The 12,758-nt window shown below is 42.5% G+C and overlaps 1 protein-coding gene across 1 annotated transcript in view; it reads right to left on the bottom strand.

Annotated features, from left to right (window-relative positions):
* rmdn1 (regulator of microtubule dynamics 1) overlaps positions 1-10,005 on the bottom strand; it is a 33,706-nt gene extending 23,701 nt beyond the window's left edge. Inside the window, exons 1-3 of the mRNA XM_063061779.1 lie at positions 9,722-10,005; positions 3,979-4,096; positions 48-135 (exon numbers count right to left, since the gene is read on the bottom strand). Coding sequence (XP_062917849.1) covers positions 48-135; positions 3,979-4,096; positions 9,722-9,928 — 413 coding nt within the window. The 5' untranslated portion in view covers positions 9,929-10,005. The remainder of the gene's footprint in view (positions 1-47; positions 136-3,978; positions 4,097-9,721) is intronic.
* Positions 10,006-12,758: the final 2,753 nt, after the last annotated feature.

Genomic DNA, 12,758 nt, shown 5'->3' with positions numbered 1-12,758 from the left:
TACAAATGTTTGTCTAAAATACTGTCAATATGATCAGTGTATTATACCTGTTCTTGTGTTCGATAAGAAGGTGATAAAGCTTAGTCACCTCTCCAGTGCCATAAAGATAGTCAGCCTGGTCTATTATCTCTTCCACTTCAAATGCAAAAAGAAAAGCAAGTTGGAATAAGAAACTAAAATCATAAAATATTGCTGTTCATCTATTTGAAAGAATTTAAAAATACAGCTTTCTTCTTGAATGATCTTTGCAGATATGAATTGTGATCTATGATTCATTGTAGATATGAATTATGGGTCAAAATTCAACTTCCATACAGATGCAACTATGAATGAAAAAGGCACCAATTACCGGAAGTTATTAAATCAGGTTGCTTTCTAATATGATCAAGAAAAAAATTCAACAATTGAACTGTTGTCTTTTTTTAAAAATAGTTATGGTTACAGAACAGGGGCCCCAATACAGACATGGTGAGCTCAGTTACCCCCTGTATCAGTCCATTAAAAAATGACAACCTACTAAGAAAGAAATCTCCAATGCTGCTTCAAACAAATTGGTTACACATTCACACAGTGTCATTATGAACTTATGCAGGTTCCCTGCCTGCTCTAGATCCTTTCATATTTCACTGCCGACAAGATGTCAACCAGCTCAAGTTCAACATTCCTCACTCCTCCTCAAACCTTGCTCCCTCTAAATGCACTGCCCTCCATTCTCTCCACACCAGTCCTAACCTTAACCTATCAAACCCACAAACCAGCTGCATTGTAGCACGGTGGACTAACCTCCATCTTGCTAAGGACAAGCAGCAACTCTCAGACACCTCCTCTTACACACCACTGGAAGAGGATCCACACCCACCCATCAGAAAATTGTCTCTGACACCATCACTGACCTCACCAACTCTGGAGAACTCCCATCCACTGTCACCAAACTCATAATTCCCTTACGCCACACAGTTCTACCCAAGATCCATATACCTGACTATGCAGGTAGGCCCATTGCCTCTGCCTGCTCCTGCCCCAATGAACTCATCTTCATACCTTGACTCCAATCTATCCCCCGTGGTTCAGTCCCTTCCTACTACATACATGACACTTCACATGCTCTTGATCTGCTCAGCAACTTTCAATTCCCTGGTTCTGAACAGACATCCTTTCACCAGTCCCTATATACTTCTATACCTCATCAAAAAGGCCTTGAAGATCTCTGCTCCCCCCACCCCAAAAACCAACCAATCCTCCTCCACCGTCATTCTCCTCCATCTGGCAGAACTGGTACTCATCCTCAACAATTTCTCCTTTGGCTTCACCCACTTTCTCCTGACTCATGAGGTAGCCATGCCTGCCTCTTTGTTAGCTACATAAAATAATCCATGTTCCAAGCCTTCCCTGGTAATGCTCCACAACACTTCCTTCGCTACATTGACAATTGAATTGGTGCAGCTTCAAGCACCCACGCTCAGCTCATTCATTTCGTCAACTTTGCCTCCAACTTCCACTCTGGCCTTAAATTCACTTGGTCCACTTCTGACACCACCCTCCCCTTTCTCAATCTGACTCCATCTTTTGCAACAAACTGTCTCTTTTATAAACCTACCAATTCCCAAGGTTATCTCGACTATACCTTCATCCCACCCAATCTCCTGTGAAAATACTATTCCTTTTTCCAGTTCCTTCATATCTGATGCATCTATTCCCAGGACGTCTTCAAAGAATGGTATTTCCCTTCCTCCACTATTCATGCCTGTCCTCACCCGCATTACCTTCATTTTCCAGACATCCGTGTCCACCCCATCTTCCCGCTGCCTTAACAGTGATAGAGTTCCCCTTGTCCTCAACTCCACCCACGAGACTCCATATCCAACACGTCATTCTCTGCAACTACCCCCATCTTCAAAGGGATTCTACTACTAAACACATCCTTACCTCCTCCCCCCACCCACTTTCCACAGGGATCGCTCCCTCCATGATTCCCTTCTCCATAGGTCCCTCCCCACTAATCTCCCTCCTGACACTTATCCCTGCATGTGCTGACGTGCTACACCTGTACATTCACCTCCTCCCTCATCTGCGAATCTAATGGGGTTGTCTATTGTGTCTGATGCTTCCAATATGGCCTCCTCTACACTGGTGAGACCATCATAAATTGGAGGACCGCTTCATCAAGCCAAAAATGGAATTTCCCAGTGGCCAACCTTCTTAATTCTTATTCCCATTCCAGTATGTCGGTCCGTGATCTCCACATGTGCCATGATGAGGCCACTCTCAGGGTGGAGGAGCAACACCTCATATTCCATCTGGGTAGTCTCCAACCTGATGACGTGAATATCAATTTTTCCTTCTGGTAAAAAAAAAAGTCTGCCCCTCCTTTCTTCTTCTATTTTCACTCTGGCCTCTTATTTCTTCTCACCTGCCTATCACTTCCCCCAGTTACCCTCCATCTTCCCATTCTCCATGGTTTATCCTTCTCTCCCATCAGATTCCTTCCTCTCCAATCCTTTACCTTTCCCACTCATTTGGTGTCACCTTCTAGCGATCCTCCTTCCTCTTCCCCTCTTTTTTTTTAAAAATTCTGGCATCTTCTCCTTTCCTCTCCAGTCCTGAAGAAGGGTCTCAGCCTAAAACATCGACTGTTTATTCAGCTCCATAGATGCGGCCTGACCTGCTGAGATCCTCTAGCATTTTGTGTTCAATGCTTTGGACCTACAGCATCTGCAAAATTTCTTATGTTGATACCTGCAGATACTAAAACTGTCAGTGACATTGATGTAAATAATGGATATCGTTGCTTGCTCCTAAGTATCATGGGTCTTCATAAGTTTTCCTGTCTTTGTTATGTATAGTTTTTCTTAAACTCTATAGTATTTATTTTTCTCTATATGCCTGCAAGAAAATGAATCTCAAGGTAGTATATTGCTACGATGGCAGATTGAGAGTGACGGTCAATTTCATGAATTTTTTTTATGTTCATAAGGATGGTTTTGGGAACAGAGAAGGGAGTTAGGGGTCAGTTCAGGGTTTAGGCAAAGAGATGTGGGGGAATTAGAGGTCAGGCCAGAGTTTCTGCTCAGCATTTGAAGACCAGTCACACAGACCTGGGACATCTGTGGTTGAATGGCCTGTTGGATCTGCAAACAGTGGAAGGGAGCCCCCTAGGTCAGCGAGTTGTCAGTGGGATTCTGTGTAAGAAGGAAGAACAAATTCAGATGACCTTCTGGTTCACACATCACAGATTTAATTGTTTAATTTTGAAAATGAAGTTTGAGGCTGATTGTTTGGGGTCCCGCCTTCGGCGAGACCAAAGCTTGTGGCCAACTGTTTAATAACCGGCGTGCCCTGGGATCGATGTTGAAGACTGTGGCCCAAGGACGAACTGGAAATCCAGGAAGTCAAGGATCGTTAGCCAAAGCAGAGTCTGCGAATCTCTCTGAGTTCGCTGGGGAGGTCAAAGCCCGGTGTCTGCACGCCCGAGTCAGTGTCCACTGGAGGCCTGTCCTGGGGTTATAGGACAAAATATATGTACAGATGGGAGGGAGGAACAAGGCTTTGTTTTGCTGTTGTTGTTTGTTGTGTTCTGTGTTGTGCCAAGCATTGTGGACATGTAATGTTGGCGCCAGAATGTGTTACGACACTTGTGGGCTGCCCCCAGCACACTCACAGTGTGTTGCTTGTTAACAAAATGATACAATTAATTATGTTTCGATATACATATGATGAATGAATCTTTATTTTTAAAAAACACCAGTCTGATGTTTTCATGATAAGCATTACTAAGTCAATTTTATTCTAAATTATCAACATAATCCAGAACTACTTATGCTCCAGATCATACATCCATGTCTCCAATTTACTGATCCAGTAATAATCATGATATTGTACCACCATACCTACTATACCCATGAAATTCTTCAACTTGTAAATCAGCAGACACTCTGCAAAGAACATTGTAATGAAAACCTTCAGATAAGGTAGGTTTACCTGTTTGATTAGCATAAACTAATAATGCTCGTGGAATATTTTTGTATGTCTTATAACCTAGGAAGGTCAGTAACATCAGAGTGAATCCTCTTCCTAAATTTAAGGCACCTTCCTGAACCTAGGCAGAAGAGAAAATGTGATAGATATAAAAAGAAAACCCCAAACTCATAATAATATTTTAAAGTGTTATTTTCAGAATCACGTTTATATCACTGACATGTCATGAAATTTGTTTTGTAGCAGCAGTACCGAGCTAGACATAAAAATTATGACAAGTTACAATAAATAAATAGCACAAGAAATAATGAGGTTCTCTACCTGTGTGCCAATAGGACACTTGGTGAACAGAACAAGTTTATAATCTATTGCCGTTAAAGTATTCTTTCTCGTGTTTATTGAATGCATCACAAAAACAAATATAAGTTTGTTCATCTGGATAAAAACACTGCCCAAGCCACACAAACAGTGTGGAAAAGTAAGATGCTTCAGCCCAAACTTCCATTCAGTATGATCAAGGCTGACCTGCTCCAGAACTCAAACTCCTCTTTTGTACAAGTTGCCCATAATCCTTAATTCCCCAATCTTTAAAGATTTAATTTTTTCTCCTCTTTCAGTACCTGCAGTGATCTAGTCTCCACAATCCAGGAAAATTATAGAGAATTGCCACTCTCTGCAAGACGAGGTTCATCACCCTCTATGTAATATTTCCTCTCAGTGATTTGCCAATTGTGAAAATATTTGGTGTGAACAACTGCCAGAGGAAACCAATATAAAGTGTTAAGAGTAAATGAAGAATTGATCAGCTAGTCAAGTTGATTGTAAACATTAATTTACTTGATACTTTTCTCTCCCCTTTTGAATTCATTTCACTTACATCATTGATTCCGAGCTCTGTGCCCAATTCTTAAATCCCAATTGTAATGGAGCATCACCTTACAAATCAGCAACTAAATTTGAAATGCTATTCTGAGTAGAAGCAAGTGATCTAAACCTTGCTGCATTGTACCAAGTTACAGACAGCATTGATACACATTGTTAGTCACAAGTGAAAACAGCAGATTCTGTTGTCACAGAAGAGATGCCACAATGGTGTTGCCTACTTGCTGCCAGGGTCAAGAATGTCTCTAAGCAGCTGCAGAAGTTCTTGAAGGGGCCGGCAAACATTCAAAGGTCATCGTACACATTGCTACAATATAGGCAAAACAAGAGAGAAGAATGAGTATAGGGAGTTACACAAGAAATTTAAACACAAGATCTCAAGGATACCGGTCTTCATATTACTCTCAGTACCATAGAGACATTCATTATGACATAGGAGCAGAATTGGGCCATTTGGCCCATCAAGTCTTCTCTGACATTTCATCATGGCCAATCCATTTTCCCTCTCAACCCCATTCTCTACCCTACAACTTTTCACACCCTGACTAATCAGAAGCTACCGACCTCTGCCTTAAATATACCCAATGACCTGGCCTCCACAGCCACCTGTGGCAACGAATTCTGCAGATTCACCATCCTCTGGTGAAAGAAATTCCCCCTCATCTCAGTATTAAACGATCACCCCTCTTACCTGAGGTTCTGCCCTCTGGTCCTAGACTCCCTCGGTATGTATAGAAAACATCCTTCTGGTAAATAGGTTTCAATGAGATCCCCACTCACTCTTCTAAATTCCAGCTAGTACAGGCCCAGGGCCATCAAATGCTTCTCATACATAACCCTTTCATACCCATAATCATTATCATGAACCTTTTCTGAACCCTCTCCAATGTCAGCACATCCTTTCTTAGATAAGGGGCCCAAAATGCTCACAATACTTCAAGTGAGGCCTTGCTAGTGCCTGACAAGGCCTTAGCATTACAGTTTTGCTTTTATAATCTAGTCCTCTCAAAATGAATGATAACATTGCATTTGCCTTCCTTACCACTGACTCAACCTGCAAGTTAACCTTTATGAAATCCTGCACAAGGACTCCCAAGCCCCTTTACACCTCGTATTTTTGAATTTGCTCCTGTTTAGAAAATAGTCTACATTTTTATTCCTTCTACCAGAGTGCATACACATACACTTACCAATACCATTCCATCTGTCACTTCTTTGCCCATTCTCCTAATCTGTCTGTCCTTCTGCAGCCTCTCTGTTACCTCAACACTACCTGCCCCTCCACTTATCTTCGTAACGTCCTCAAACTTAGCCACAATGACGCCAGTTCTGCCATCCAAATCACTGATATATAATGTAAAAAGAATTGGTCCCAACACTGGCCCCTGCGGAGCACCAACAGTCACCGGCAGCCAAGCAGAAAAGTTTCCCTTTATTCTGATAATCTCTTTGCCTCCTGATAATCAGCCAATCCTCTATCCATGCCCGTATTTTTTCTGCAAAACCATGGACCCTTAACTTGTTAAACAGCCTCATGTATGGCACCTGGTCAAAGGCCTTCTGAAAATACAAGTACACAACATGCACTGATTCTACTTTTGATTCCTCAAAGAACTCCAACAGATTTGTCAGGCAAGATTTTCCCTTAAGGAAACCATTCTGACTACAGCCCATTTTATCATGCGTCTCTAAATACCCCAAGACAACATCATTACCAAAAGATTCCAACATCCTCTTAACTACTAAGGTCAGGCTAACTGGCATCTAATTTTCTTTCTTCTGCCTTCCTCCCTTCTTGAAGAGTGGAGTGACATTTGCAATTTTCCAGTCCTCTGGAATCATTCCAAAATCTACTGATTCTTGCAAGATCATTATTAATGCCTACACAATCTCTTCAGCCACCTCTTTCAGAACCCTGGGGCACAGTCATCTGGTCCCAGTGATTTATTTACCTTCAGACCTTTCAGCTTCCCAAAGCACCTTCTGCCTAGTAATAGCAACTACACTCACTTCTACCCCCGACACTCTTGAAATCCAACATACTGTTAGTGTCTTCCATAGTGAAGACTGATACAAAATATTTATTCGGTTCATCCTCCATTTCCTTGTTCCCCCCATTACTATCTCTCCAACATCATTTTCCAGCAGTCTGATATCCACTCTTGCCTTTTTACTCTTTATACATTAAATCTGAAAAAACTTACAGTATCCTCTGATATTATTGACTAGCTTACCTTCATATTTCATTTCTCCCTCCTTATGGCTCTTTGTTAAAGTCAAAAACTCACCTTGCCCCCATTCCAACCTCACTCCTTCGGAACGCTCTGCTCTCCACTCCCTCCGCATTAATCCTAACCTTATTATTAAACCCGCCGATAAGGGGGGTGCTGTTGTAGTCTGGCATACTGACCTCTACCTTGCGGAGGCACAGCGACAACTCGCGGATACCTCCTCTTAATTACCCCTCGATCATGACCCCACTAAGGAGCACCAGGCCATTGTCTACCACACCATCACCGACTTTATCCGCTCAGGGGATCTCCCATCCACTGCTACCAACCTTATAGTTCCCACACTTCGCACTTCCCGTTTCTACCTCCTACACAAGATCCACAAACCTGCCTGTCCTGGCCCACCTATTGTCTCAGCTTGCTCCTGCCCCACCGAACTCGTTTCTGCATACTCACTCTTCCTTCAGTTAGTCCTGACGAAGGGTCTCGGCCTGAAACGTTGACTGCACCTCTTCCTAGAGATGCTGCCTGGCCTGCTGCATTCACCAGCAACTTTGATGTGTGTGGCTTTTTGTTAAAGTTGCCTTCTGTTGGTTTTTAAAAGCTTTCCAATCCTCTAAATTCCCAATTTTGCTCTAGTATATAACCTCTCTTTTGCTTTTATGTTGGCTTTGACTTCCCTTGTCAGCCACAGTCGTGTCATTGTCCTCTTCTTCACGTGTATAGAATGCCTTGGATATTTCTTAATCCTTTTTTTTTCTTAATTTCTTGGCAAAGGCTTTCTCATGCAAGGGAGCTCTCCTTCCTGGCTACCTCGTACTCTCGAGAGCCCTGTCTGATCCTTATTTCCTAAAGCCAAGAATGCTTCCTTCTTCCTCTTGATTACATGCTCCACATCTCTTATCAACCATGGTTCCTTCACCTTATCATGCTCAATCTGACAAACCTATGCAGAACCCCAAGTAAGTGCTCCCTAAACAACCTCCACATTTCCCAATTGCATCACAGCTGGTACGGAAGCTCCAATAAACAGCACCTCAAGCAGCTGCTGAGGTTTGTAAACTCAGTCAATTCCATCACTGGCACAGCCCTCGCCATCACCAAGGACATCTTCAAGCAGCAGTGCCTCAAGGCATCATCCATCATTTAAAACCTTCACCATATCGGGGGAGATAGTACAAGAGCCCCAATACCCACACTTAACGTTTAAGCAGCTTCTCTTCCACTGCCATCAGATTTCTGAACTGTCAACCTCGTCATTCATGTTTTGCTCTGTTTATTTATTTTGTAAATATTTTTGTGGTGGGGTGGATACAATAGGGTCTTTTAAGAGACTCTCAGATAGGTACATGGAGCTTAGAAAAATAAAGGGGTATGCAGTAGGGTAATTCCAGGCAGCTACTAGAGTAAGTTATATGGTTGGCACAACACTGTGGGCTGAAGGACATGTAATGTGCTATAGATTTCTATGTTCTACGTTCTATGTAACTGATAGTAATTCTTTAATGTCTTGCACTTTAGTGCTGCTGCAAAAATAAATTTCACACAAAATGTCAGTGATAATAAGCCTGATTCTGAATTCCGACACTGAGACATCAAAAATGCAGTTACACAGGACATGTAATCAATTAAGACTGCAAATAAGCAGAAACAGAATTTTAATTAGTGAAATAAAAACTTTATGTTGTGAGTCTTTCTGTTTCAAAACAATCATGGAACGTGCATCCCAAGAACTGGCAGTGAAAAATTTAGGTCATATCCAAAATTGTCACCTCAAACATCATCCTGGAATCAATCAGCAACCATTGATTTGCAGTGCTAGTCCAGTCAACCAGATTTTCCCTTCTACTCCAAAAGAGGGATAAATTAACATTCTGTTTTTTGAATTATAAAATGTTCATAGTAGTTATAGCAACCTCTTTACATTTTCTAAGTTAAAACTCATATCTTCACGAACCTAGAAGTAAAGATTTTCTTCCACATTATTTATATTAATATATTAATTATAATCTTCCAGCAGAGGGGCAAGTATTTTTGGCATAAGTCAGGTGCTGAAAGTGCAAGAACCACATAATACAAAGCAAGCCAAAGGAGATTCGTCAGACTAGTTACAGGGGAGAAAGTTGCCCTACTGAGAGAGACTAGACAGTCCAGGATTTAAATGTGAACTTCAAATATTTGCAGTAGGTCAGAGACGTGGATAAAGGGACAATAGCTACAAAAGGCCCAGTTATTTAAAACTGAAGTACATGGTAATTTCTTCTCTAAGAAGGCAGCGAATCTATGGAATTCTCTACCCCAGAAGGTGGAGAATCAGTAGATACAGTTAATGTGATACAGTTACGGGCCAGATCAGTTATAGTTATGGTGGAAGCAGATAAATATCTCAAAGAGCAAGGAATTGAAGTTACGGACAATTGGCACAGGCCATGCTGATACTAACCGGAGGGGAAGGTTTGAGGGGCCTTTCTGCTCCTACTGTACGGCAGAGGTTGAGCCACAAGCCTCAGCCCTAAACCATGAAGCTGCAAGGTGCCTTCAAACAACGGTGAGGCCACTGACCAGAAATCTGGTCCGCTCCTCCTCCTTTGGAAATCCGGAATCAGCGGAATCTCTCCCGATCAGGCACTTACCTGAGCTTTTAACTTGAACCCAGTGAAGCCAAGAAAACCTACTCTCCAATTGCAGCTTCGGCTGCTCCCTGCGGCTTTTAACATGAAGCGAGGGACACCTAACCGACCTACCGCCGCCATCCTCGCCGGCACCGGCTGCGGCTGCACTCCGCAGCGCCGCCGCCCGGCCGCCCTCGCATTTCGTCGCTTCCGAGGATACGGAGACATCTCCCGGTCGAAACACACACCGTCCAGTGCAGGCTGAACTGAAACATCTGGCCGTAAGCAACCAGTGCAGACTCAACTACAATATCAGGCAGAGAGAACCTAGGGATCCATGAGGGTCCATAACGTTATTATATTTCATTATCGCATAAAATCCATTAAATCCATGCCCCAAGTTTTCTACCAACCCACCTAGAAGTTATTTAAAGCAGCTAATTACCCAGAATATTGTTGGGACGTGGAAGGGAATCAAATCGGCTCAGAGGAGCCCACAGTGTCACAGGCCAAATTCCATACAGAATTGCTCCAGAGGTCAACATTGCCGGACCTGTGTAGCAGCCGCTCTGTCCGTAGTGCCGCTGCTGCCCTGTTTGCTGACGGAGCCCAGGCGTCTGGCTGTGAGTATCCAGTGCGGAATGAGCGCAGTGTTTTGACTGGGAGCATCCAGAAACTGAACTTTATTTACAACTGATAAGCCTGAGTTCATTCTACAACAACCAAGAGCATTTAATCAAGACCAAATCACCTGTATGCATACTGCACAAGTTCGCAGACACCAGATGTGTACGACAGAAAGCACCCAAAAATTGGACTTTAAACATCATCAACTAATCTGCATTCAAAAACATAGAAAGGCGAAGAGGACCTGTAAATACTGCCAGCACCAGCAGTTATACACCGATTCATTTGAACTGATGTAGTGCGATTGCCTCTTAGCACAGATGTAACAGTATAGATATTCATTTTGCATTGCCAAATTGGTTATAATAAAATACATTTATTAGTTAGTCTAACAATTGTAAATAAAATTCTTTTTGAAATAACCATAAGACACAGGAGCAGAAGTAGGCCATTCAGCCCATCAAGTCACCTCCACCATTCCATCATGGCTGATTTATTATCTCTCTCAAACTCATTCAAATACCTTCTCCCTGTAACCTTTGACACTTTTACTAATCAAGAACCTATCAACTTCCACTTTAAATATTTCCAATGACTTGGCCTCCACGGCCATCTGTGCCAATAAATTCCACCAATTCACCCCACTGAAGAAATTCTTCCTCACCTCTGTTCTAAAGGGATGCTCTAATATTCTGAGGCTGTGGCATCCGGTCCTAGACTCACTCCCACACCATAGGAAATATACTCTCCATGTCCACTCTACCTAGGCCTTTCAATATTCAGTAGGTTTCAATGAGATTCCCCCTCATTCTTCTAAACTCCAGCCAGTACTCCAGTCCAGAGCCATGAATTGCACCACATACATTAACCCTTTCAATCCTGGATCATTCTCTGGACCCTCTGCAAAACCAGCACATCCTTCCTTAGATAAGGGTGCCAAAACTGCTAACAATACACTGTGCGGTCTGACCAATTGCTTATAAAGCCTCAGTGCCTTAAAAATGCATCAAAATATCATATGAAAAATTGTTATATTTAAAGGTATAAATGAAACCATGAATTCCCAGGTCACAATCAAAGTCTTTCGGAGGGTAGGCCTCAAGATCCCCGGCCTTACCTGCTTTTGGCGACCGAGAAGGAGGTCAAATCATTCGGACAGAGATGGCGCTCAGTGTCAGAGAGCTGATCAGAGCTCGAAGTTTTCGGATGACTCAGAGTCGGATTGTGGTCGGCATGGCAGGGAGAGCTTTTCTTCCTTCTCCCGTCTGCGTGAGATGTGGGACATTTGAGAAACTTTGAACTTTACTGTGCTCACGGACTTCTTCATCAAGTTATGGTATTGTTACACTGTTTGTAACTTATGTTATAATTATGTGGTTTTGTCAGTTTTTTTCAGTCTTGGTTCGTCATAGTAATAGTCATACTTTATTGATCCCGGGGGAAATTGGTTTTCGTTACAGTTGCACCATAAATAATTAAATAGTAATAAAACCATAAATAGTTAAATAGTAATATGTAAATTATGCCAGGAAATAAGTCCAGGACCAGCCTATTGGTTCAGGGTGTCTGACCCGCCAAGGAAGGAGTTGTAAAGCTTGATGGCCACAGGCAGGAATGACTTCCTATGACGCTTGTCCTGTGTTTTGTGATATCACACCGGAGGAAATAATGTATCATTTCTTAATGCATGCATTACTAAATGACAATAAAAGAGGACTACATGTCTTCATAATCATAAGTCTTGATTGAGAATTGTCTGAGGGAATTACTCAGGCTTATCAGTTGTAAGTAAAGTTCAATAGCATGGAAGATAATCTACACTGTAATTAAATAACTACCAGTTCACTTTAATGCATGAGAATAGAATTTAATAAGTTATTGAATTATCATTCACACAGCATATGTCATGTAAAGTGGCAATAAGCAAAGTAAAATGGCTATGCCTGGCTTTTAATTGGTTATGTGCATGTTCTTAGCCTTCACTGATAATGCCCCCCCCCAACTCTTCCCGCACTACAATGATGACTGCATTAGTACTGCTTCATGCACCCATGCTGAGCTCTCATTTTCATCAAATATACCTCCAGCTTCCACCTTCTTCAAAGAATGCTGTTTCCCTTCCTCCACCATTGATTTCCCCTTACCTGCATCTCCTCCATTTTCCAAACATTCACGCTTATCCCATCTTCCTGCCACCTAACAGAGATAAGAGTTCCTCTTGTTCTCATCGACCAACACATGAGCCTCCGCATCCATCACATCAATCTCCGCAACTTCCACCACCTTCAACAGGATCCTGCCTCCAAACACATTTTTACCTACCCCCCCCCCACCACTCTCTGCTTTCCACAGGGATCGCTCCATCTATGATTCCCTTGCTCATTCGTCCCTCCCCACTAATCTCCCTCCTGGCATACATCTCTGCAAGCGA

This window comes from Mobula hypostoma, chromosome 1 (assembly GCF_963921235.1).
Source record: "Mobula hypostoma chromosome 1, sMobHyp1.1, whole genome shotgun sequence".
In the NCBI taxonomy this organism is placed as follows: domain Eukaryota; kingdom Metazoa; phylum Chordata; class Chondrichthyes; order Myliobatiformes; family Myliobatidae; genus Mobula; species Mobula hypostoma.
Note: the sequence above shows the minus strand (reverse complement) of the source record. Positions and strands in the feature narration are given on the sequence as shown.